The 27,043-nt window shown below is 38.9% G+C and overlaps 1 protein-coding gene across 1 annotated transcript in view; it reads left to right on the forward strand.

The window, feature by feature from the left end:
- Plppr5 (phospholipid phosphatase related 5) overlaps positions 1–27,043 on the forward strand; it is a 107,766-nt gene that overhangs the window by 22,287 nt on the left and 58,436 nt on the right. Inside the window, exons 2-3 of the mRNA XM_042054138.1 lie at positions 18,576–18,708; positions 21,742–21,992. Coding sequence (XP_041910072.1) covers positions 18,576–18,708; positions 21,742–21,992 — 384 coding nt within the window. The remainder of the gene's footprint in view (positions 1–18,575; positions 18,709–21,741; positions 21,993–27,043) is intronic.

Below are 27,043 nucleotides of genomic sequence, written 5' to 3' on the forward strand. Positions count from 1 at the left end.
ACTTCAGTGACAGGGTAACAGGTAGGAAATGACAACAATGATCTTTTTTTTTTTCATTTTTTTATTCAAGATTTCCATCTCCTCCCCCTTCCCTCCCCTCCCTTCCACCCATACCCCCACTCCACCCCTCTCCAAAGACAAAGAGCCATCAGGGTTCCCTTCACTATGTTAAGTCCAAGGTCCTCCCAGCTCCCCCTAAGTCCAGGAAGGTGAGCAACCAAACTGACAAGGCTCACACGAGGAGTGCTTTTACCCATTGAGATGGTGGAACAGATCTAACGGGAGACCACCAAGTCCAGTCGGAATGGGACTGATGGAACAGGGGACCAAACCGGACTCTCTGAATGTGGCTGACGGTGGAGGAGGACTGAGAAACCAAGGACAGTGGCAATGAACATGAACTCGACAACAATGATCTTAAAAGATGAGGTACTCATGATTCTCCTGAACCTCTGCCTCCTTCAGCAAATCCTACCAGCGAGAGCCACCACAACTGGCATTGTGGCGCAGCCTTTAATCCTAGCACTCGGGAGGCAGAGGCAGGCAGATCTCTGTGAGTTTGAAGCCAACCTCGTCTACAACGTGAGTTCCAGGTTCTCTAGGACTGTTACACAGAGAAACCCTGTCTCAGAAAAAAATAAATAAAAAGAATAAAAAGAAAGTTCAACCTGAACTAGGAGACTGGAAACTGAATCTTAGTTGGCGCTGGCACAGCGTATATAAATCTCTCCTTCCTAAGGACAAAGTTTTGAGATCCATGAAAGCCAGAGCATTGCTTGACGATGGAGTAAATAATGTATTTTATGCCTTCATTTTTGTGACGAGTGTAGCGGATGGGCGGTGTGAAGCAAAGGATAAAGTAGGACGAAAGCCCTGCAATCCATTTCAGATTCTTCCCCCCGCCTACTCCTTTCCTAATTGATCCCACACTCAAATCAAATCCATTGTCAGTTCCTTTAAGGTCATTGTGTTTGGTTCTGGGAGTTACTTCATTGATTCACTCAGCAAGGCTTTCTGAATTGCAAAGGCAGTGTGAAAAGCTTCCTACTCCCGCCTTATCAGACTTTCCCCTTCAGACCAACAGCTGGCAATAATCTCTATCCCTGAATGTTTACTTCTTCCGTTTCATTGCAATGCCAGTGTAGCTGGTCAGGACAGGTCCCTCCTCCTGAAAGTCTATCCACTGTTTTCATAGTTCTCAACTGACATTCCTGCATGGTGGTCTTGGTTCTTGTTTTATTTAGCACTCAAATGTAGATTACAGCTCAAAATGTATCCTCCTTTCCCTTTGCTGTCATTATTTGCTGACATTCCTTTGCTTTTTTGCTGCTGTAATCCTGGCTTGTTACTTGGGAAGAATCACTGCGGTAGCTTTTAAATGTGGGCTTTACTTCTCTCCCCTCCTTGCCTCTGTGTGGATTCTTCTGGAACATAGATCTGATCACCCCTTCTCTGAGTCTGCCCCATAATAGGTATCTTCTCCTGCTGAGTGTCTCTCTTCATGACTGCACAATGGACCAGTCTAGAAATCAAACCCAAGCATAATGATATCCAGTGGAACTAGCGTTTTCTGGATCCAAGACATTTTAAAACAAAAATCCCTGTTTTAGAATCACTCAGCGCCAACAGACATCTTCTGCCTCATTGACCTAGATTTCCTCAGAGTTCAAGTCTTAGAAATTGCCAGTTGAGTGGACAGAGCCATGGGATCTTGGCACATTATTTATACTTTGGGACTGTGGGTAGCCCCAGTTCACTGAATGTTATTTCTTCCCGAATGGTATAACAACTACACAAACCAAGACTTTTAGAAAAAGTAACAATGTTTATGTAAATAATAATGTCAGCTATAGGCAAGTTTAATCCATAATTATTAGTTGGAGTTTTAGTTTTATAAATTCGGAAGAATTTTTGGATCTTTTTAATTGATTTCACTATTCTAATGGTATCATGGATTATAAAAATGTATCCTTAGTAAACTTAGAAGTTTTCAATAGTGCAAGTAACAGGTTCATTTTAATAGCACTTTAAGTTAATATGAAGAGACAAAAAATAAGATTTTGAAAGAAAGCCTTTATGTGATATTAAAATCACCTAAAATTGCCGGCCAGCAATCTACGCTCAGCATTGCTCATTACATGGATTCTTTCCCAGTGATTTTTGAGGGACAACTTTGCCAAGTATTTTAGTACCAGGACTCGAGTGTTTGCATGATTTCAAATTTCTGTTATAACTATCTTTTGATATTGAACCACACAATCCTCAAAATGTCTGCCAATTGTGAAATAGATAAGCAATAGATCAAAAATCTGTAATTTTTGACATGTGCTGAAGCTGTCAGGTGAGCTTACCGAATGAGAATGCTCCCGAGTCTAGGAAGAACACTTTCTGCTGAGTAGGCTCAGGCCTAACACTATGCAATACCAGCCAAGGTCAAGACGAAGGTGGAAGCAGAGAATTGGGGGTAGTTGTTGGGCTCTTTCACAATGGCTAGTGTCATCATCTGAGATGGGGTCCTGGGGAGCCTTCTGATATATTGTCACCAAGAAGCACAGGTGATCCTGGTGGGAGGGTTAGAGACCACACTCGTTGTGCCATCATGAGAAGGAACCAAAACTAGTTACATGCACCAAAAAAAAAAAAAAAAAACAACAACAACAACAAAAAAAACTAGAAACATGTCTATTTCAAAAGGAAGTAAAAGTAGGGTCGGGGTAAATAGCTTCTATAGCCCTCCTTGGACATTGCTGTGCAGTTATTGACTATAGAGCCAGTGGGCCTGGAAATTTACTGTATGTTCTCATTGATACCCTGGCTAAGAGGTGGGATACCATTAGTCTAAATATTTTGACAGCTGGCAATGGGACTAACCAAACAAGCAGGCTCTAAGATTATGTACGATCTAGTGTTTTATGGGATTAAAAGGGCTGGATGGATCGATTTCTTACCAAAGAGTCAGGAATTTTGATTTCATAGTATTTTTTTCCCATGAATGTTAAAATAATGGGAGTATGAACCAGAACCTAGCAGGATGGAGAAGTGGGGAATTTCTTGGAAACGTTGTCAGGTTGGAAGAGGCAGTGGGCTTCAAACTCACATATTTTTGCAGCAGTTAAATAAGTAGAAAGTCCTTCACATTTGTTCTGTAGGCTTATCCTATGCTGTTCACCATGCACAAACAAACATTTAGTCAGTATCTTCTTTGAAAAATAGTATTAATTTATAAAATTTTGAAAACAATATTTGCTTTTCTTTCATATTTATTTTTTGAGAATTTCTACAGAAGAATTATACATAATCATTTCTGTTACATCTCCCTCATCAACCTCATGTGTCCTTCTGGTTTTCCTTTCAGATTCATATCCTCTTCTCATTTATTATTGTTACAGATGTAAACACATATATGTATATATAAACACCACCTGCCGAGTCCATTTAGTATTTGGGGAGGATCAACTCACAGTGATACATGTCAGATGTTAGAACAGTATTTGTGTTTTTGCTCATGGTAAACTGCTATGCTACTTTTGAAAATAATAATGGGAGATTTTACATATATATTTATATGTTTGAATTTATTGGGTGAATGTGCATATATAATAAACTGAAATTAAAGGCATTTGGACTAATAATTTTAAAAAATATATTTACCAATATAAAATGGAAGCCTTTAAATGGGCTTCCTTTAAAAATTCAATTACTTTAGAGTTGTTAGAACATTACAACTTGAATTTTAATGATGGCTCTTCCTAATACTCCATGAACAGTAATTGGGAATATTGCCCTCGTACGAACTGCAAATGAGGCCAGGCTGACAAATGATTTCATGTTCCAAGATTTGTCTCATCCATTTATTTTTGGGTTTCAATCATGCTTTTCTTTATGCATACTCATCAAGCATTTTTAATAGCTCAATGCAGTGTAAGGGTTTCCTATGTAATCATCATTTAGTATCCCATAAAAGCATTTTAAAAATATTCAAATGTCTAGTCTTTCATTTTTTTCCCCAATAAAAACCAGTGGCCTTAAAGACATTTGTTCTGGCAGTTGGTTTAAAGATGGGAGAGATTAAAGCCAACAATACAGAAGAATATAACCTACAGGAAACCAACCAGATGCTGAATAGGAAATCGCAAGGAATACCATTTCTACTTTCCATGGCAGCCCTGCCACCTCCAAAATTAGTTTTCATGAAAAGGACAGTTCTGTTCGGGTGGTTATGGTGTAGTCTATTGAATACATACACCTTTAATGTGGCAATGGGCACTACCAGGTCACTAAACTTCCAACCCCAGAGTGCGATCGAAATCAATGTTCTATTATAGAAACAAAACTGAAAGAAAACTGAACTGTACAATATCAGATAAAAGAAAGAGTAGTGGAATGGTTATCTACTACCAGAGATTGAGGGAGATCCTCCATTCTAGCTCCATGGCAATTCTTTTTTTTTTTTAATTAAAAATTTCTGCCTCCTCCCCGCCTCCTTCCTGCCTCCCATTTCCCTCTCTTTCCCCCCTCCCCCTCCCTCTCCAGTCCGAAGAGCAGTAAGGGTTCCCTGTCCTGTGGGAAGTCCACGGTCCTCCTCTCTCCATCCAGGTCTAGGAAGGTGAGCATCCAAACAGGCTAGGCTCCTCCAAAGCCAGTACATGCAGTAGGATCAAAACCCAGTGCCATTGTCCTTGGCTTCTCAGCAGCCCTCATTGTCCACCATGTTCAGGGAGTCCGGTTTTATCCCATGCTTTTCATTCGCAGTCCAGCTGGCCTTGGTGAGCTCCCATTAGATCAGCCCCAGCATCACGGTGGGTGGGTACACCCCTCGCGGTCCTGACTTCCTTGCTCACGTTCTCCCTCCTTCTGCTCCTCATTTCCTTTGATTCAGCTGTCAGTAGACACCTCACAGCCACATGGGGAGAAGTTTATCTTTTTTTGTACTATAAGAAAATAAGGGCCGGGCGGTGGTGGTGCACGCCTTTAATCCCAGCACTCGGGAGGCAGAGGCAGGCGGATCTCTGAGTTCGAGGCCAGCCTGGTCTACAAGAGCTAGTTCCAGGACAGGCTCTAGAAACTACAGGGAAACCCTGTCTCGAAAAAAAAAAACCAAAAAAAAAAAGAAAATAAGTAATTATTTATATTACTTTTTGTAATCTGTAGATCTGGAAAGAAAGGGAAATCCCAGTGTCTTACATTGCACACAAATCTCATTCTGCTTGAGTAGCTTTTAAAACTATATCTCAATCTTATAGTAATAATTATTTGCTTCTCTATTGACCTTCTGTCTTCCCTTTTTCTAAAAACTTGTTCCCCAGTATGCTGATGTTAAGATGTGTTGAGACTTTTCTTTTAAGAAATTATGCCCAGGATTTGGACTGTAGCTCAGTGGATAGAATGCTTGCCTCTCATTCAAGAATTGGATTTGATCCCTAGTGCAGCATAAATGAGACATGATAGCACAAGCTTGTAATCCTGGCACTTAGCATGTAGATGCAGGAGGATCAGAAGTTCAAGTTCATCCGTGACTACACAGTAAGTCTGAGGTCAGCCTGGGACTTATGGGACACTGACTGTCCTGCTAGCTCCAAAGATCCACCCATTTCCATCTTGCTGGGGTTACAGATGCTCACAGCCACTCCAGCCTTTTATGCAGATGATAGGGATCTGAAGCCAAGTCTTCTTCATGCTTGAGTGGAAAATACTTGACTCACTGGGCCATCTCTCGAGCCTCTGAATGTGCTTAGCTTTATAACCCATTGTTAAGCCAACTATGTGTCTTTATATAGGTTTCCATATTGTCCTTTATAGGGACTGAAAGATGATTGGTGTAAGCATTTCCACATTACCAATGTGTTCAACTCTCCGTCAAGTGTCGCAGGCTCTCTTACTCTATTACTTCCTTCTTTCAAGCACTACTATCACAGATGTGTGTTTGACAGAACCTTTGCGCTGCCATAGAGTGACAACTGGAATTTGCAAAGTGACATGTGTGATTTCACATCTGCTAAGAATTTTATAAAAACTACTTACTCATTTAATTATAAAATCAGATCCAGAATGACATCATCATTCTGTTTATCTTCATTTTACAGAGGAAGATACACATAGGTGAAGAGTATGTATATAACTTTCCTTAGTCATTCGGCTAAGTGGTGGCCATGCTCTCTTGTACTAGTGCTGTGCTGTTTGAGAGAGATGAACATCCCTTCTAAGAACTTGGGTCATGTCTCATAGTCTCATCTGTAGACTAAATAGGGGTACTAACCACACTCCTAGATGGGGTTGGAGAAGCTGGATTGCTTTTTGCAAAGAGTGTTCCAGAAAGGTAAACCAGATTCCTTTTAGTGCAAGGTTTGCTGCTTGCATTCCCACTTCTCAGTCTTCACTGATGCTCAATCTCATAACTTCTGTATTCATTCTCCAATGAATACATTGTGATGTCTGCACATGTGATGTGGTAGTTTGAATGTAATTGTCCCCATAAGCTCCTAGGGAGTCACTATGAGGAGGTGTGGCTTTGTTAGAGTAGGTATGGCTTTGTTAGAGGAAGAGTGTCACTGTGGAGGTGGGCTTTGAAGTCTCATATATGTTCAAGCCACGCTGAATGTCTCAAATTACTTCCTGTTGCCTTTGAGTCAAGGTGTAAGAAGTCCCAGCTCCCTCTCTAGCATCATGTCTGCCCACACACCACCATGTAACACCATGATAATGGAATAAAATCTTTGAAAATGCAGGCCACTCCCATTAAATGCTTTTCTTTATAAGAGTTGTTGTGGTCATGGTGTCTCTTCATAGCAATTGAAGCCCAAAGACGTGATTATACAGGAGCAGGTTCTATGTGTGAGACAATGATGACCTCCTCCACACTAGATGCAGTGAGCATTGTAGCACATGTGAGTGAATCTGGTATGGGCCACCAAGGACCTAAGTTTGCCTTGTTAGCTTACTTGATCTCTCAATTCAGTTGTCTGGACTGTGGGGTTGGGGAGTTAAGTCAGTAAAGTGTTTGTTGTGTGAGCATGTGAACCTGGCTTTGATTCATAGAGTCCACATTTAAAAACAAGGCTGAGTGTGCTATTCCACACCTATTGTCTCAGCACCAGGGCATTCCCTGAGCTCGCTGGCCATCCAGCCTAGCTTACTAGACTAGTGCCAAGCCAGTGAGAAGCTCTTTCTCAACCAGAATTTAGAGCATGGCGAAAGAATGATATTTAAGGCTGGGCTCTGGCTTCTACAGGGACACATCTTGCATGTACACACACATGCACACACGCATGCGCAAATCTGAAAAGTGTTTGTGTTAAATTTCTATCAACTTTAGCACTCACTTAAATTCTCTATACACACCCACCTTTAATTATAACGCTTGGAAATACCAGGTGCAGCACAAGGGCATAATCATTATTCGCTTATATAAAATCTAAAATTCCCTTTTAAAATATCCTTGATATGTTAACAAATGAAACTGAGACTTTCAAACAATCTGAACTGACTAGGGTGCCTGTGAGAAGAACCATAGATTGCTAGACCCAAACCCGTAGTTTACATGTCAGCGTTGTGGCTAGGCAATGGTCTGCACACACGTACACACTACATAGACCAGACATCACCTTGAGTACCACTGCCCACTGAGTTGTCAAAATGGACAGGAGCCTTTCCTCAGGCTTTACAGCTAAGTTTTGAGCTGACAAGTTTATGGTACCCAGTGGATCTGTAAAGAACTTCCTGTTTCTTGGATCTTGTTAAACCTTTTAGTATGGCTCACCTACAGGATGCACATCTTGATCCAAGAAATGAGTCCAATTCTTTGCCTCATCTACCTCTCAGCTGCCTTTTGGCCCAAGATAACCTAAAACCTAGTCTTTTTCCTGGACCCTGGGGGTCTTCCCTTGCATCCACCCACAATCCTGGCTACCGTTAGCCTACAAAACTGCCCTCACTGTGCTTCTTTTTCATCCTTTGTCGCTGAATATAAATAACAGTGCCCACTTAGGCTGTGCCTTGAGTTTTAAATTAGTACATATTTATAGAGAGGCTGGAACTTGTTCAATACTACACAGCTGAGTTTTCAACGTGTGTTCAATCTCAGGATGTCTGTCATGATAACACGTCACCTTATCTTAGGGTTTTTCTTTTCTTTTTTGATGTGAAGAGACAAGATACCATGACCCTGGCAACTCTTATAAAGGAAACCTTTAATTGAGACTGGCTTACTGTTCAGAGGTTTAGTCCATTGTCATCATGGCAGGAAGTATGACAGCATGTATGCGTGGTACTGAAGAGAAGCTGAGATTTCTCCATCTAGATGGGAAAGTAGCAAAAAGAGAAAGTGACACTGGGCCTAGTTTGAGCTTCTGAATCCCAAAGCTCACTCCTAGTGACACACTTCTTCCAACAAGGCCACATCTACTTCCACAAACTACCTCCTAATAGTGCCACTCTATGAACTTATGAAGGCCACTTTCATTCAAAACTCCACAGTCAACTCCCTGCCCCCATAGGCTTCTAGTCAAATAATAATGCAAAACTGCATTCAGTCCTACTTCAAAAATCCCCATCTATATTCTTTCCCAGTCTCCATGCTGTTTAAAAGTGCAAAGTTCAAAGTCTCTTCTGAGACTCAGTGCAATATCTTAATTGCAATGCTCTGTGAAATCAAAATGAAAAGATCACAGACTTCCAAAATACAATGGCATAGAATATACATTACCATTCCAAAAGGAGCATAGTGAGGAAATATTGAACTGAATCAGGATTGAAAATCAGTTGGGCAAACCCCACATTCTTCTATTCCATGTCTGATGTGAAAACACTCTTCAGATCTCTAACTCCTTTCATCTTTGTTGCCTGCAAAACTCTTTAATTCTCTTGGACTGGTCCCATACCTGGTCAACATCTTTCCTCAGCAGATAACCTATGGCTCTGGTATCTCCAATGTCCTGGGGTCCCTAAGAATATTCAGCCTTCATCCTCACTGCTTCATGCAATGACCTCTCTGCACCTCTAGGAAAGGACAGCTCTACCACACACCTGGCCTCAGTGGCTTTCCTTGGTGGGAGAAGATCCCATAATCATTCCTTGTATTCTTTACTCTCAAACCAGAAACCATGTGGACAAAGCTGCCATGTTCTGCTGCTTGTAAAGGCTGGAACTTGGGCCCCTCATTCAACTACATTTTCACCAGTTTTCTGTTTATGATGGTTCCCATTATGGCTGAAGTTTAACTATCTTGGAACTGGATCTGCAGATTAGGCTGGCCTCCAAACTTAGAGATCTGCCAGTCTCTGCCTCCCAAGTGTTTGAAATAAAGGCATGCACTACAAGACCACCTCTAAGCTTTTCTTTAATTCCTTTTATGCAAGTTAGCTGTGTAGGATCTTGTCTAGCTATTGGCCATTCAGCTCTTCATTAAACCAATCGCAATGGTACATCTTCACACAGTATAAAGAAATGTTCTGCAGCAGTCCTCAAATCCTCATAAAAGCCACGTGGAGAAGACAAGAAGTGATTTCCCTGAAAAGGGAATCTACAGAAGGAATTAGGAATTAGGAAGGGTGGGATGCTCCTTGAGTTTGTATTAGCAAACTGGAGTGTATCGAATGAAATCAGAATGTCTCTGTACTCAGTTATCTTACAACTGTCTCCAGAGTTATGAGTATCCCTTTGAACTTGGATGCAGATCTGGTCTAGTACAGTAGCCCTGTGTTTCAGGCCTGTTTGATTCTTCTATTTCTCTTGTAATAGTTTTTTTTCATGCATCCATATGGCATTCACATTTACTGTCAGTCACTGAGCTTAAAAAGTAGAGGTAGAAACACTGTACCATCCCTGACTGAGAGAAGCTTTCAACTAAGTGCAGTTGGCAGATGTTTCTGACAATTAAAAAATATAGAATTATAATAATAAATGTATAAAGTACCATTGAAATGCGAGAAGGAAGGATAGATTGCAGCAAGCATGGAATAAATTTGTAATAGAGCAAGTGATATTTAAATCTTGTCTCAGTTTCCTGCACATCAGACCATATTAGCCCATGAACAAGTATAAAATCGTGCATGCATGGAAATACCTGGTATGTTATGGGATAAAATTGTTTGGTTGTGACTATAGAATAGCATGTCCCATGGCTTTTTAAGGAACACAGAAGCTGAGAAAGATAGGTTAAATTCAGCTCTAAAAGGCCTCCTATAACAATTCCTGTTAATCTATACACTGAAATTTTAAGAAGGAAATTTGGATTGCACAAAATTTGGTTTTAGTTGAGCAATATGGTAGTAGACAGGTTGAATAGCAGAGGTTAGTCTCAAGCACTCCATAAGGCAGACAAGACATGACAAAGGACCAGATTTTAACATTGAAACCATAAGAGAAATAGATATTTGAAATAGAATTAAGGTATATTTTAATCATGATTTAGAAACTGATAGAAGTTTGATTAGGAAAAATAAAATCAGTTATCTCTTACACAATATGCTGACTATAGCAAATAATAATAATAAATGTATTATATACTTTAGAAATTTCTAAGAAAGTAGATTCTAAGTGCAGTTACCACAAAGAAGACATGTGAAATAGTAATGCAATAATCTATTGTTATTCAAAAACATGCATAGTTTAAGACATATTGTACATATTAATCTTAATATATATAACTTTTATTAAGTAAAACAACATAGTTAAAAGCTTCCAATGAAGAGAAGCATATTAGAGAAACGGGATCCACTGTGATAGGTGAGAGTTTCAGCTTGTGCGTACTAGTGGAGTGTTATTTTGTTCACATGGAAGAGCAGGAGGCTCAAAATGAGACCCATGGATCTACTGTGAGTGTGAGAGCTTTGAGGGTCTCAGGCGATAGACCTGACCTTCTTAAGTCACTTTAATCAGAGCCCTACATCTGAGTTCAGAGGAAAGATAAATGCTCAGGTTTCTGTAGAGGAGCAAAGGTTGCAAAAGCCATACGATATATAAAATTCACCAAAGAAAGCTTCTGAGAGGAAAAGCCAAAGAATTAAACTAAAATAGTGGGAAACACAGATTTGGGGTTCACAGTTTACAGACTAGATATCTGAATTCAAATCAAGATAGAAAAAGAAATGGATATATTAGAATCAATGCAACCTGATATTATATTAATACGAGTGAGAGAGCAAAGAAGTGTGTGTGTGTGTGTGTGTGTGTGTGTGTGTGCGTAAGACTGAAGCCAAAGCTATTGGCATTAATACTATTATTGTTGTTTTTAATGGTACTATTGATTATGATAATGGTTAACATTTATAATAAGTGTCTGTGTCTCTGTCTTCAAGGCCGTCTCCATTTACCATAGCCTTTGCTGAAGTCCAGCTGAAAGCCACCATGAGAAAAGCTTCTTCCTCTCCCCTCCTAACACTGTCTTTCTGGTTGGATTTGTTCATAAATTCTCCAGACTTTGAAGTCACAGCCTTTCTTTCATGTGTAATCAGCTTCACACCCTGTCTTTCTTTGATCTTATAATAGGTTATGTTTCTCAGATGTAGGTGAAAATGAGACAAGGTGAGAGATACAGAGGTTTCTTAGGAGAAATATCTGTAAAATATTAGGGTTGGGAATTAAACTGGGAAAGGTGGGCAGAACCTTCAGACTGATGGGGGTCGACCTCACTTCAGCAGAAGAGGAAGAAAAATTGGATCACCAAGATTGCAGACTGTAGAACAGGAAAATAAAAATGTATTCAAGATCATGGGAAGTCTTTTTAGACAATTACCACTTGAAGGTAGACCACAGTCTCTCACCATTGATCACTCATTGGCTAGGAAGAATCTAGGAAGAGTGGAATCAATATTTACACAGAGATGAGCCCCAAATAACACGGTAGTCACAGGTAGTGTCAGTGACTCATGACACTTTTTCCTGAGTGTTCTACTGGCACATATATTCTAAATCATGCAAAAAAGGCTTAGTATGTGAAGTCCCACACCACTGTCAATTATTTTAATTGTGACCAAATTGTATTCCAATCCCTTTCTTGATTACCAGTGTATTGCTCTGTCCTTAACACAGAAGATTATTTTCCTAAACACAACCATGCTATGTAGCAGTTCCAAGTGGGTTTGTTTGCGCATGTGAGTGCAGTACCTGCAGAGGCCAGGAAAGGATATCACATCCTCTGGAGCTGGATTGTTATGAGCTGCCTGACATAAATGACGAACTGAACTTGAATCTTCTGAAAGAGCTGTACGTGTTCTTAACTTCTGAGCCATCCCTCTAGCCCCTTATTTGATATTTTGGGCTTTTTCTTGGAACTTATCTCTCGAGTTGAAGATAAGGCTCTCAACAGATCGTTAGAGAAACCGTAGAATGCGTGTCTGGCTTTCAGAAAGAGGAAATCAAATTAAGTCTTCATAGGGCAGACATGACAGAAGATGTTCTGTGACTCCATAGGAAGAGGAAGAATAACATCGTGAGCTATTGCGTGTGTGCCTCTTCTCTAACCACTACCACTCCAATTAAGTTTTGAGATAACCCTCTGGCCTGAGACCTATTTCTGTATGTTTAATCTACTTTGACTTTGGGTTCCTTATCACAGCAGTCAAATGACATTGACTAATGTCTGTAATCCATAAGTAGGAAACAGGCTGCAGGACAAACAAGCAAGGACCGAGTTCTGGAGCTACATGGAAGAGGAGCCCTAGGACAAGTCGCTCAAAGAAAGCAGGTTTTCATCTGGCAGCCATTAGTAACCCAAAGTTACTAAAATCTGGTTACAGGAAGCAGAGTATTAGATAGACATCCTCACCGCAACAAGGAAGAAGTTGGTATCTTCGATCAAGTGAGAGGCAAAATATAGACCAGGATATATGAATTGATTGGAGATACAATGTTCTGATGATGGGAAACATTCACGTATCAAGGAAATATCACCTGTTATCCACGATCTCTTAAGCGGTTCGGTTTTTCACAGCCTAAGGGGGGGCGGGGCGCAGGGTCATGTGTGGCAGTGTCAGTATGGAGCTGTGGCAACTGCAGTGCCACAGAGGAAGGCAGCAATTGTCTAGGGAAGTGAGAAGTCATGAAGTGAGTAGATGGCACATTGCTCAATTATGAAATAGTTTGTGGAAAAACAGTGCAAATTAACTTTTCCCCAGAAAGCCTCACAGTGGCTATTTCTTTTGAGAAGCAGTCAACAAGACAGCATGATCTGAGGAATTTTTTCAGAGAGGGAGCTTAAGAAATACTAAATACACAGCTTCTCTGTTTCATGTTTCCTAAGGCCCAGGTGACAGGTGAGGTAGCCATTAAAAACAGTTCTGTGTCCTCTTCAGCCAGAAGAATTGTTTTAACACACAGTTTCTCAGCTTCCCCAAGGCCAAAGTTAAAATGCAAGAGAAAGTTGGAAGTTTTATTTTTTTAAATACAACCCAACCTTACCAGCCAGAGAAGACTAGACTTAAACACAGCTCATGTTAGTTTGTTCTGTTTTAACCCTGAACTCTTACTGTCTTGTGTTTTTTTTTAAAAAAAAAAAAGATACAAAAGGAGTCAAAGGATGAAAGAAGGGAAAGATACCCAAGCTGCTTCTCACATTGGGGTGGAAGTCGTCCAAACATCCAACCTTCTGTAGTTCCTCCTTTTCTACATTTCATTACTATTTTGACTATCTTATTATCACAGACATTATTGTATAGAGCCTCCAAAACATTTCTTTGATGTTCTAGTTAGGTTTCCATTTCTATAACAAGAGCTAGTTCCAGGACAGGCTCCAAAGCCACAGAGAAACCCTGTCTTGAAAAACCAAAAAAAAAAAAAAAAAAAACCTGAGACAAGATATTACTGGAGTTTCCAGGGTCAAAGCCTGGGCCTTGGCAGCTCTACCAACCTAGGCTTGGCCGTCCAACCTCAAGGAGTCAATTACATAGAGATGTAATCGTGAAGAACAGAAAAAGGCTTATGCAGTGTGGCCACATTGAGAGGAGAGGCAAAGAAAGAGGCACATTGACTCTTCATGTCCATCTTTGGGAACCTAACCTGAAGCTTAGAGTTCTTATCCTTTTAATTTCATCTTATGATTTATTTTTATCTGTTTGTGTGTGTTATACACACACACGTGTCTGTGTGTTTGTATTGGTGTATGTGTATGTGTGAGTGTATATTACATGTGTGTGAGTGCCCATGGAAGCCAATCGAAGGAATTGAATTTCCTGGTATTGGTGTTCCAGGCAGTTGCTAGCCAGCGAATGTGGTTTCTGGGAAACAAACTGGGGTTCTCTGGAAGAATAGTTAAGTGTTTTTATCTGCTAAACCATTCCTCTAGCTTAAAAGTTTAGGTTTAAATGGAGAGCAATAGATATGCACAACAGCAATTATCCTCCATTAGTGTGTGGTCCTTACCCATCCACTTCTCAGGACTCTGCACAATCTCTTTTCCTGGAGACAAGTCCCTTCTGTGGCTGGGGAAAGTTGGGTTTATTTGGAACAGTTCTGCCATTTGTCTGATAACCAAATGGGGGGCACACAGTTCTTGGGGGGAATGAGTTTCCAATGTATGAATTCAGGGGGACATAAGGAAACTATAGTACATAGAGAATGCCAGGAACTCTTTAGAGGATCTTTTTTTTTGTTGTTGTTTTGTCCTTCCTTCCTTCCTGCCTTCCTTTTCTTTCCTTCCTTCCTTCCTTCCTTCCTTCCTTCCTTCCTTCCTTCCTTCCTTCCTTCCTTCTTTCCTTCCTTCCTTCCTTCCTTCCTTCCATCCTTCCTTCCTTCCTTCCTTCCTTCCTTCCTTCCTTCCTTTCTTCTCCTCTCATATATTGCTTTCCAACCACAGTTTACACTCCTTGCTCTCCTCCCTGCTCCTCCCACTATCTCCACTTTCCCCCAGATTCACTCCTCCTGTTTTCCTACAGAAAAGGGTAGGCCACTTAGGGATATCGACCAAACAAGGCATAACAAGTTGCAGTAAGATTAGGCCAAATCTTTATATCAGTACTGGGTGAAGCAACCCAATAGGAGGAAAAGGGTCTCAAAATCAGGCAAAATAGCCAGAGACATCCCCTACTCTCACTGTTAGGAGTCCCACAAGAACACCAAGCTACACAACTGTAACATATATGCAGAAGACCTAAGTCAGTCCCATATAGGCTCGCTCTGGAAGTTCTTACATTGTATAGGGTTGGTTTTTGCTATCTTGTTTTGTTTTTGTGTTTTATATGAAATTGAATATTATTATTTCAAGATCTGTAAGAATTGTGCTGGAATGTTGATGGGGATTGCTTTGAATCTGTAGATAGCTTTTGGTAAAATGGCCATTTTTATTATGTTAATCTTACTGATCCATGAGTATGGAAGATCTTTCTATCTTTTGATATCTTCCTCAATTTCTTTCTTCAAAGGCTTGAAGTTATTGTCATCCAGGTCTTTTACTGCTTGGTTAGAGTTACACCATGATATTTCATAATATTTGTGGTGATTGTGAAGGGTGTTGGTTCTCTGATTCCTTTCTCAGTCTATTTGCTAGTTTGTCATTTGTATAGAGGATGGCTACAAATTCTCTCTCTCTCTCTCTCTCTCTCTCTCTCTCTCTCTCTCTCTCTCTCTCTCTCTCTCTCTCTCTCTCTCTCTCTCCTTGCTTGCTTTTGTTAATCATGTATCCAACAACTTTCCTGAAGGTGTTTATCAGTGGTAGGAGTTCCCTGGTAGAATATTTGGGATTGTTTTTATATGCCATAATATCATCTACAAAAGTGATACTTTGAGTTCTTTCTTTCCAATTTGTATCTCCTAGCCTCCTATAGTAGTCTTATTGCTCTAGCTAGAACGTCAAATACTGTATTGAACAGATATGGAAAGAATGGATAGCCTTGTCTTGTTCCTGATTTTAACTGAATTGCTTTGAGGTTTTTTTCCATTTAATTTTATGCTTGCTATAAGATTATTGCAAATTGCCTTATTATGCTTAGGCATATCCTTTATATTCCTGATCTCCCCAATGATTTTATCATAAAGCAGGTGTTACATTTTGCCAAAGGCTTTTCAGCATTTAAAGAGATGATCATGAGTACTTTTTCTTTCAGTTTATTTATAAAGTAGAGTACATTGACAGATTTTTATACGTTGAACCATCCCTGCTTCTCCAGATGAATCCTACTTGATCACTGTTTGGATGATCTTGTTGATTTGTTCTTGAATTTTGTTTGGGAGTATTTTATTGAATATTTTGCAACAATGTTCATAAGGAAATTTAAATGTACTTCTTCTTTGTTGCGTCTTTGTGTGGTTTGGGTATCTGAGTGACAATCTCATTCTCATCCTATTTTGTTCCTTCTGTTTTTATTTTGTGTAATAACTTGAGGAGTATTGGTATTAACTCTTCTCGGCAAATCTGCACTAAAACCATACTTCCACATTCAGGTCTTAAACAGTTTTATTTGTTTCCTTTAAATATTTGCTTTTCTTTACTTTCTTTAAGAGATTTATTTATTTCCTCCTGTTGTTTGTGTTTTCTTGGCTGTCTTTGAGGGATTTATTCATTTCCTCCAATTGTTTGTTTTTTTTCATGAATTTCTTTAAAAGATTTATTCATTTCTTCTTTAAGAACCTCTGTCATCTTCATAAAGTTGATTTAAGGTTATTTTCTAGTGTTCAGCTGTGTTGAAATATTCAGGGCTTGCTCTAGAAGGATAGCTAGGCTCTGGTGATGACATATTGCCCTAGCTGTTGTTGACTGTGTTCTTAAACTGGCATCAAGGCATCTGTGTTTGGGGTGATTTTAGGTCTAGGTAGTGATTTCTGAGTTTTTCTTTGTTGGATGGGTGTGGGTTTTTGATGTTTGTTTTTGCTTTTTGTCTGTTTTTGTTTTGTTTTTTGTTTGCTTGTTTTGGGTCTGGTTTTGTTTGGTTTTGGTTTGTTTTCCCCCTTGGTTTCTGTTTCCTCTTTCATCTTCTGGTCTTTCCAACCTGAATCTGACAGCCATTCCAACAGGGAGTCTTTGTCCCACTTGGGGACTGGACTTCTGGCAGCTTCTTGGCCTTTAGCCTAGCAGAGTATAACAATGGAAGTTTGGGGTGGGGCATAGTGATGAGAAGGAGAACAGAAGTGGAGGATGATGTAGGGAGGCACCTAGAGAGTGAAGGAGGTTCCCTGGTGGCCACCTATCTGGAGTTCTGGCTGTTATGTGGTCTCTGGTCCAGCAGGGAGTCTCTGTCCAAGTTCTCCTATCTGTTCTGGCACGAGTGGTCTGTTTTCCTGGCTGGCATAGCCTGTACCTGTTCTTCAAACTGACATGGCTTGCACCTGTTCTCTCAATAGAACAGCTTAATTAACCTTAAGATAGATTAAAACCAAAACTAATAGGGACAAATTAGCATGCAAATGATTGGCTTGAGTTTCTTTTTTGCTTAATTTTAATTTAAAATTTATTTCAATTTCTTAATGTTGGGAGGGTTCTCATGCCACAGCGTGCATGTGGAAGTCAGTGGATAACTTTGGGGAGTCACTTCATTCTTTACCTCTTTACATGGGTTCTGTGAATCTGACTTGGGTAGCTGAGTTTGTATTATACTTTACCTACTGAGCCATCCTGTTGAAACTTCTTTATTAATGTTATATCTTATCCTTTGTCCATGATGTTAAATGGAATCTGAGGTCTCTGGTTAAGTCAAAAATTTCTGTTTGACTTCTTATTAGTCTGAGAGAGAACTAAATATTTGACTTCCCTAAGTTTCCATGCTGTAAAATAAAGGAATTCTTGCTCTAATTCAGTGAGGAAATATATGGAAACTACCACAACTGAACAATAATGAATAGATCATAGCCAGGTTCTGGTAAGCAGGAACAAGGAAGCCAGGACAAAGTCTAGTCCTTATCACTAGGTCCTGAACAAACACTCAGCTTCTTCACTTGTAAAGAGATATGGTCATATTTCACTTCATATCTCTGATGAAGATTAATGTAACACATTTTAGTAAGGTGTAAATAATAGACTAATTGTTAAAACTTCTCAGAATAGAATCATCACAAGGTTAAACATCCACAAATTGATTTTTTTTCTCATAAGGGTATTATATTGATATGTTTTCAAATCAGTATGTCTATATAAGGTCTTTGCAAAAATATTTGCAGAGAATCTATTTTATTATCATCTTTTACTGTAGTAATTCTTTATAAAGACTAACAGCATGAATTAGTGGGTTCACTGTGCCATTTCATTAATACATATATGCATATATATAACATATATGCATTGATTATAAAAAATATTTTGAATTTTAGAGAAGAGTCACTTTTTCAAAAGTGAAAATTTCACACGAGAACAACTGAGAATTTCCTTAAGGGGAACAAAGAATAATGTAGAGCTCAATAAAAATCAATTAAAAAAAGAATTTTTGTATATATCAGGTATTATAGTCTACTTTTAATTTTTAAAAATCTGTCATTTTAATACTTTCTAAAATTGAGAGAAATGTGATTTATATGTGCTGATAAAATGAATATTAAAGGGTCTACTTAGGGATTGTGCTTCAGTTTTACATTGAGATAGTTATTACCTTTTAAATGAAAATAACCGTCACACTAGTGAAGCTCTAACACCCTTTAATCTTCTATTTCTTTGCAAGATAATAGTCGGAGAAACTGCCGTGTTTTGCCTACAGTTAGCCACAAGGGATTTTGAAAACCAGGAAAAAACTATTTTAACTGGAGACTGTTGCTATATAAACCCACTGGTACGCCGAACTGTCCGATTTCTTGGTATGTATCCATTGACTTACTTTAATATAATAATCATCATCATCATCATCATCATCATCATCATATATAAGACTTTTAAGATGACCCAGGATGTAATTTCCACATTAATAAAGAAAGACTGTAACACCTGAATATTATTTTTTTAAGAAAATAGCATGTATGCAATTAAAATAAATTGACTTAGTGTGTATATAAAGTTTCAGAATGAATGCATGATGAGTAATAGTATTCCTGAGTGGTGATGTGGCCCAAGGAGGAATATCATATTTAAGAAGCTAGTCCTGAGCTGGTTTTCATGGAAACTGAGTTACAGTGACATTTTTGTTAGAAAACAAGAGACACTGATACTTTAGTGTTCACCATGAAAAGGTCAACACTTACCAAAATGGCAAATTACTAAGCATTCTTATAGTTCCATAGAAATTTAGAGAAACCAGTTTTATTGGACAAACAAGTTTACTGTAAGTTATCACTTCCTGGTGTGTTAGATTAAAATGACCACAACTGTGTGTATTAAAAAGCATGCAAGATGAATTTTGATGAACACTGAGAGATTCACCAAGGAGCCTGCAACTTTTCAGTGTGTGTCTCATGTTATGGGGCTCAAGATGAAAGCTTTGGAGACAGAAAACAGCACACTGTTCCGTAGCTGCTACACAAGAGATGAAACATAGAAGAATTAGGACTACAGGCAGCTCTGAAGGCTAAGGGTCTTTATTTGGAAAACTGAACTTTTCACTAGCATCAAATTAGGTATCTCCAAAGCCCCCAGGTATCTTTTGAAGAAATATTATATAAAATATATAAAAATTTTATAATAAATAAATATTATGTAAAATGATATGAAATACTCAGATTTAGTTTTTAAGATATATATATATATACCTTAAAATTTTTTCTTTGTATAAATAATGTGCTCTTGACACATTTCTCTTTGAAACTGATCCATTTAATAATAAATTAAGTAATGATCAATGGCATCTGTGGCATCTGCAAAACTAAAAGTGCTTGAAATCAATACTTTCCTAAGAAATATTGAACCAAGTCAGTTGTGTCCTTGAAGAAAACATTCTCTGCATTGGCCTGCATTTGTGAAGAACATGTACCACAAAGTAAAGTGTGCCTACTAGTCGACATGTTTCTTGCTGATTATATACATTTTCTTTCATTTCGTTCCTTTATGGTGACCTGAAGTTTCAAATCTGTGGTAAGAAAATGGAAGCCCGTCACTAAAGCCACATGGCATAAAGAGACTGCACTTTGCGTAGGGACTCTGTGCCCTCTGTCAAAAGGGTGGTTGTGCCTACAAGAACCCACTTCGAAAATGATCTGTGTCATCAACAGCAATACTGGCTTTAGACCTGAGACACTGACATTTTGGTTTGAAGACATATTCGGGAACTTAAGTATCAAGAGACATTTCTATATTCTTCCCAAATATTTCTATTTTAAACAAGGGACCTATTAACACTAGATAAAAAGAGCAGTTTGGTTAAGAAATGAGCACATCTTCGCCTACATTTCAAAGCAGTACAGATGTGGGTGCCAGTGCTTAGCGCTGAGGGTTTTTTTTTTTTTTTTTTTTTTTGGTTTTTCGAGACAGGGTTTCTCTGTAGCTTTGGAGCCTGTCCTGGAACTAGCTCTTGTAGACCAGGCTGGCCTCGAACTCACAGAGATCCGCCTGCCTCTGCCTCCCGAGTGCTGGGATTAAAGGCGTGCGCCACCGCCGCCCGGCAGCGCTGAGGTTTTTGAAGGACAGCATTTGTACGCTAGCATCCTATCGTCCTCAGTTCGCTACCTTCTCTGCCTCTCCTGAGCTTCTGCCTTTCACAGCCTTTCCTTGGTGTGATTCACAGCGACTGCTAAGAATCAGGAAAGGAATTCGTGCTGTTTTCTTTTGAAACTTAAAATAGAAAAAAAATCAATGTTTCTATCACCTTGACATTTGGATACTCGGAGTTTTGTTATGTGTATGTTTTTGTGCATAAAGAAATCTTACATAATATTTTGAAGATTAAAAAAATCGTGGATCTAATACTGAAAAATTATTTAATCCTTTGCAGCTTTCATGATGACTTCCCAGTACAACAGCCAGTCGTGATGGAAGGCTCAGAAAAACAAACAGTTCCAAAATGTACAACTAAGAAGAAAAATAAATTTATTTATGTAAATAAAACCAATATGGTTTTTCAATAGGCCAATTCTTTGGCAAATATTATTTTGCTGTAAGTTTAAAAGTCCTTGGAGATGGAGAGATGGCTCAGAAGTTAAAAGTACATCCTGCTTCTACCATGACTTGGGTTTTATTCCCAATGCCCACATCCAGTGGCTCTCAGCTGCCCATCACTCCAGCTCCAGGAGATCTGAAATGCCCTCTTCTGACTCCATGGAAACCTGCGCAGATGTGGTACACAAATGTACATTCTGATGAACACATTGTGTCATATAAAATAAATAAGCCTTGAAAATAATCAAAATAAAATGAAAATTCTAGTTAATTTTATTACCTTAAATTAGAAACCAGTGCATTTCTTCCCATCATAACCATATCTTTGAAGGCTATGGTTTTTGCATATCATTTTTGTTGATGACAAAATTTGTTACAAACAAAACTTTGCTTTATGTTAGTGTGATAAAAATATCAAAAAAAGAAAAAAAATAGAGATTGCTAACATCAGTAAAATACAATCCACTGCACCCTCTTAGGGGTTTGTCTCTTTGTTTCAAAACCTACATCACTCAAACATAGTCTCAAAATATAATTTCTTCCTTTATCTTAAGTCTCACAAGCCTACCATGCATGAGAATTTAGCCAGTGGAAGACAGCTCAATATGTTAAATAATTTAACACCCCCAACAACTCCAGAAAGTCAAGGACTAAACTAGGGATATGTAAAATGAAAGGAACTGAGTACATGAACGTATGGAATGCGTTATAGTTTCAAAAATGGTTCTATATTGAATTGTTATAGAATACGTTATTTTTATTAAGGAAGAAGAAAGCTAATGCTGTTTGTTTTCTTTCTTCTCTAGGAATTTATACGTTTGGACTGTTTGCTACTGATATCTTTGTAAATGCTGGACAAGTGGTCACAGGCAACCTGGCTCCACACTTTCTGGCCTTGTGTAAGCCCAATTACACAGCTCTTGGTTGTCAACAGTACACACAGTTCATCAGTGGGGAGGAAGCGTGCACCGGCAACCCAGATCTCATCATGCGAGCAAGGAAAACCTTCCCATCCAAAGAAGCTGCCCTCAGCGTCTATGCTGCCATGTATCTGACGGTAAGGAATGATCAACAATGCCTAGTCCTAGGGATGTCTTTTCCCTTTTCCAAATGTGAATTCTTTTCTGCACTGTAATGAGAGTTGACTATAGAAAACTAATATTCAATCTATTCTTAATGATTGCTGGGTGTGCTGTGAACAATGTTAATGCAGCTGGTTCTCTTGAGGTCCTGTGTGGGTATCTGATTACATTAGAAAATGTTGCAATTAGAATTTCTGTTTGTAAATATATTTGCTTTATACTTAATAAGACTTAACGGAAACAAATTTGTTCTGTAGCATTCCCCACTAAGTTCTAATAGCATAATGTAGAGAATTGTCTGGGCTCCTGGCTGCCTTCTCAAGCTCTCAGATTGCCTGGCTCTAGGAAAGAAGGAACTCTTATTTTAGAAAGCTCTTCTGTTATTGGTAATTACATCGCCATAAAGTCTCAATCAGTATTCTGATATGTCCTCACAGAACTAACCAAAATATCTTTAGAAATTATGTTTTCCTTTTATTTTTGAGTACTTGCCATCGTTTTGGTGATAGAAGCCATGCTCTGAGTATAGGCATCCTAAGACCTTGAAGTGGGGATGAGCAGTCACAGCTGATTGTGTTACTGACAGCAGGGAAGGAGAAAAGGGCAGCCTTGGCAGGGAGCGCTTGACCCCAACGTGCAGGCTCTCAGCTTCCTCAGCTTCACCAGGAGGTTGGAGTTGAGGGCTTGAACTCTAAACTTGTGTTCTGTGGACTTTGTCCATAAAACGTGGTGAGAAGCACAGAGGAGGTAGATATCTTTGGGGCCTCTTCTCAGTGGCTCCCAGAATTATTCCTTTGTGGTTTCACCTTATCAAGAAAAGGTTTGTAAAATAATAAAAAAAAAATAAAAATCCAGCCCAGTTTGAAACCAAATTCAATTATTTCTAGTGACTTGGAAAAACTTGGGATTATTTTTATACTCCAGAAGCTCTTTGATGGTGGGAGTGTTTCTAACGCAATCACATCAGGCTGCCCCTGAAAGCAGAGAGAGTCTCAAGTGTTAGATAGTGATATGTCTCTCTAAGACTGGAAATAAAGATTACTAAGTAATACCAATGTTCATAGCATTTCCAGTGCAAGATAAATGTAGAGATCACAGAGTACAGACTTGAAGAGCTTTGGATTGCTGTTGTTCATTTTTTAAAGATAGGCTTGTTGCTTGTTTCCTGATGGGTCTGGAATTGACTATGCAGCCTAAGCTGGCTGCAAACTTTTGACAGTCAGTTCACTTTAGCTTCTTAAGTGTCTGAACTGAGACTTTCGAAAGCTCATAAGCCATGATAATTGTACCCCTCACTGCCCGGAAGTGAAGCTTATCCTATTGTTTTGCCGCCACTTCCTGCTGATGGCTGTGAAATGTTTGTCACGATTTCCTTCTTGCCGTTTCACTCTGTCCCCCAAATTCTGGATGTTCCTCGAATTCTTCAGTTTCTTTAGTCTATCAGCTTTGCATTCTCCTATGCAGGAAAGGTACCTCTTGCCACTGAATGAAATGTGTGAACACACATATTCTTTCCTATTCACCCCATTGCGTGACTACAGGCTCCTCCTCCTAGGATATGCAGTACTCAGTCACACGGGAAGACTTGAAATGAGTGAATCAGAAGGCATGAGGCAATTTTTCATCTATGCCTTCAGCTAAATCTGATGTTGAATTTTTATATTTGTGTAAAGACTCTAAATATATCTGCACATGAATATGTGATCAAACAAATGATGGAAGGAAAATTGCATAGTGCTTTCTGAAGCCAGATACGGTACCCTCTTTTAGCACTAATAGAAGTTAGATTACTGTGTATCCACCCTTTGTCCCTGGTGATGAATATGCAACTAGAATAAAACGCTTAGCCTTTTAGTATCCTAAATAGTCCTTCAAATACATTGCTATGGGACAGCGCATCAGCCTTTTATGTTCTAAAAGAATCTCCACATTTTATCTTAGCTCTATTCTGCTGAATACCTGCAAGCCTTTCTTCTGGAAACTCATGCTTTGTACACTGCACTGTTCTGGTCATAAAAAATAGTGTATTAATAACACTTAATTATAATGACCTTAGCAAACATCTCTTGAGCACTAACTGTGGTCAGGCTTCACCTTTACTCACTTATGACTAAACTAATTTTTAATGTTAATACATATCAACATCTATTAATAATTATTTATACTGAATAATCTATTATGTGCAATAGTTTTTAAAAACGTGTGCAACACTTTGTAGCTGTATGCACTCATTCTACCCATTTATAGTAAGAGATACTGAGAAAGTGATGTCCTTTGTTCAGATCTATTGACCCATAGATTTTCTTGGTGATAATCGTCTTCAAGATGCCTTAGACGAGGGGAAATTTAAATTTTGATAGCTCATATGTTCATGGTTAGCTAACAGCCATCTTCTTCCCACATTATTTCACCATCCAGTGTGGTTAAAAGCTGAGGGTACAGACGGTGGTGAGATCAGAGAGCAGCCCGGTGCTATGGAATCTTCTATCATTAAATGCTGTTCAGACTAGGAATTAGGATCCCTGCTTGTAATTACATTGATGGGTACCTCTGTCTTTGCAACAATAGATTCTGTTCTCTGCTAACTGCTTTCTTCTCTTTTCCTCACCACCCCTTTGTGTGTGAGAGAGAACGTGGGTGGCTGCTATGGCAACTCCAAATATAAGTTCTGCTGCAAACACAGGATTTCCAGTCAGCTTTTACCGTTATATTTGAACTTATGTGCAAATGTATTTTGCCCCAGATTCGCTTAGTGACACCTTGGGAAAAACTTCATAATGGAAAGGTTGGATGTTTCAAATTAATTAAGTCTCTTGGAATGTTTGCCAGAATTTCGATAAGAGGGTATATAGGAAAGAATGCCTCACAAGCAGTATTCTTTATGAAAATGATTCCATGCTCATGTGTAGAGACATGCTTATTTAATGTTAGGCCATAAACATGTGGGCTCATAAGAATAAAAGGATGCTTGTATGAAGTATTTGAAAATGAACTGAGAAATATTTGTTTGATGCATCTCTGTGTGGCTTAGCATAAACCCAAGGAATTTGAACTCTCCTTAAGGATCTGACTTTAATTAAGGCTTTGGGGATAATTTGATTGTAGATATTTCTTCTGCTTTGCAGAGAAGTTTAAGAGGGAAAAAAATCCCTAATCCTATTTTTACAAATGCTATTAGTTTCCTCGGTTGAGGAAATAATCTAAATGTTATTTAACCCTCAACTCTCAAATTTCTAATTCAGTGTTAAGTCATATTAGAATAGCATTTAAATTTAATTTTGTGGTATTTTCATATGCATTGGAGAATGAGTTCTCAAATTAAAAGCAAAGGAAAAATCTTTCGATGTTGAGAATGAAGAATCATATTTGAATTCCAGTTAACCCTATACATTTTTGAAATAGAAAAGCATGCCCTCATGTCTCTTGTCACTTTCAAATCTGACATTAATTTTTCTTGTAATAAAAAATAATAATAATAGAAGGGTTGAAAAGATGCTTCAGTTGTTAAAAGCATTGGCTGCTCTTGTGAAGGATCCACATTTGATTCTCAGCACCTACAAGGTGACTCACAACCATCTGTAACTCCAGCTCCATGGTGATCCTGTTGTTCTCCTCTGGCCTCTGCAGGCATGAGGTGTGCACACAGAGCACAGAAATTCATGCGGGCTGTATTTCTGAACACATAATTTTTAAGAACTTAAAAATAAGAAATTATTAGCTAGAGTCATTACATCTGTGGTCCTTGGTTCCCATTGTGTAATTCCCTATGGTGATCAACTATAAAGCTACAAGTGAGTCATAGCTTCCCTACTGGGTCTTGTTCAGCTACCTCAGCATTTAGCTGGGGTTTACCTCAGTTGGTATAGTGAGAATAACTGGGCTTCTCTCATTCTTACGAGGTCTTTCTGTAAACCAACTAGCTAGATTGTGTCATAGGGCAGCTTTCCAAAAGTTGGAAGCCCCAGGCATTAAGGCGTCTGGAAATTTATGCTCCTGATTCCCTTGGTATTCATTCCATCATGGTGTTCTATCTATACAGACAAATCACAGACAACCTGTAGACAGAAGAGTCAGCCAACATGACTATAAAAGGTGGATATAATTCCATAGGAGGACTTCATGGTTGTTAGATAATTTAACAATGTTTTTTCCATCATTGGAAGGAGGACTACTGCTTTTCCTCTGCCTTAGGTGTTGGTGGTCAATCATGGGCCCCCTCCTTCCCTGAATTTCTGTGCAGTTGTATTTGTAATGATCTCACAAGGTTCCATGTATGCGAACTACACATCATATGGTGCTGAGACATGACTGGAAGAACACCCACCATTTGTTTCATAAGACAGATCTGAAATCATGCTTAAAGGGGAAAATAAGGTGTATTAAAAACACACTGTGGGCTCCCGCTCTGTCTTCTTTGTCCAGTGAGAGCCAGCTGCCATCACTAAGCTGTCCTTTAAACTTCCACACATAAGAGTAACTTAATCTTAAAATGTATAAGGTCCCTGGGCTGCAGATTTCACAAGAGTAAATTTGATCAAGTGTCTGCTCAGACATATATAAAAAATATTTCTTGGCTCACAATCAATTCAACAGCTATACCCTGAAGTTGATGGCTGATGCCACCACTGCCATTATTAGTTGACTGACACTTTTCTTGTTAGCTTCCAGCTGAGTGTTATTGTGTTTGTTGAGAGAAGGGACAAAGGCCATCTGGGAAATACCCTATGTGTTCCAATGTATTTACTGGCATGGGCTCTTTTAGTCACACTGGCTCCCTTTCCCTACTCTCTTCTTTGAACTCGGTGGTTTAAAATTTTCTGTCTAACACACAATCTCTCATACTACCGTGGGCACAGACACTAAACAGTTATTCATAAAAATAAAGCATAATGATGCTGTTTTGAAATTGCACACTTAAAATTGCAAAAATGGTGGTGATAAAACCCTTAAGCAAATCATTAAAATATATAAGTATCACATATTTTTCTGCATATTTTTGTTTTACGTGGCCTGTAGACATAAAACC

The sequence above is a fragment of the Arvicola amphibius genome, chromosome 14, assembly GCF_903992535.2.
Source record: "Arvicola amphibius chromosome 14, mArvAmp1.2, whole genome shotgun sequence".
NCBI lineage: Eukaryota > Metazoa > Chordata > Mammalia > Rodentia > Cricetidae > Arvicola > Arvicola amphibius.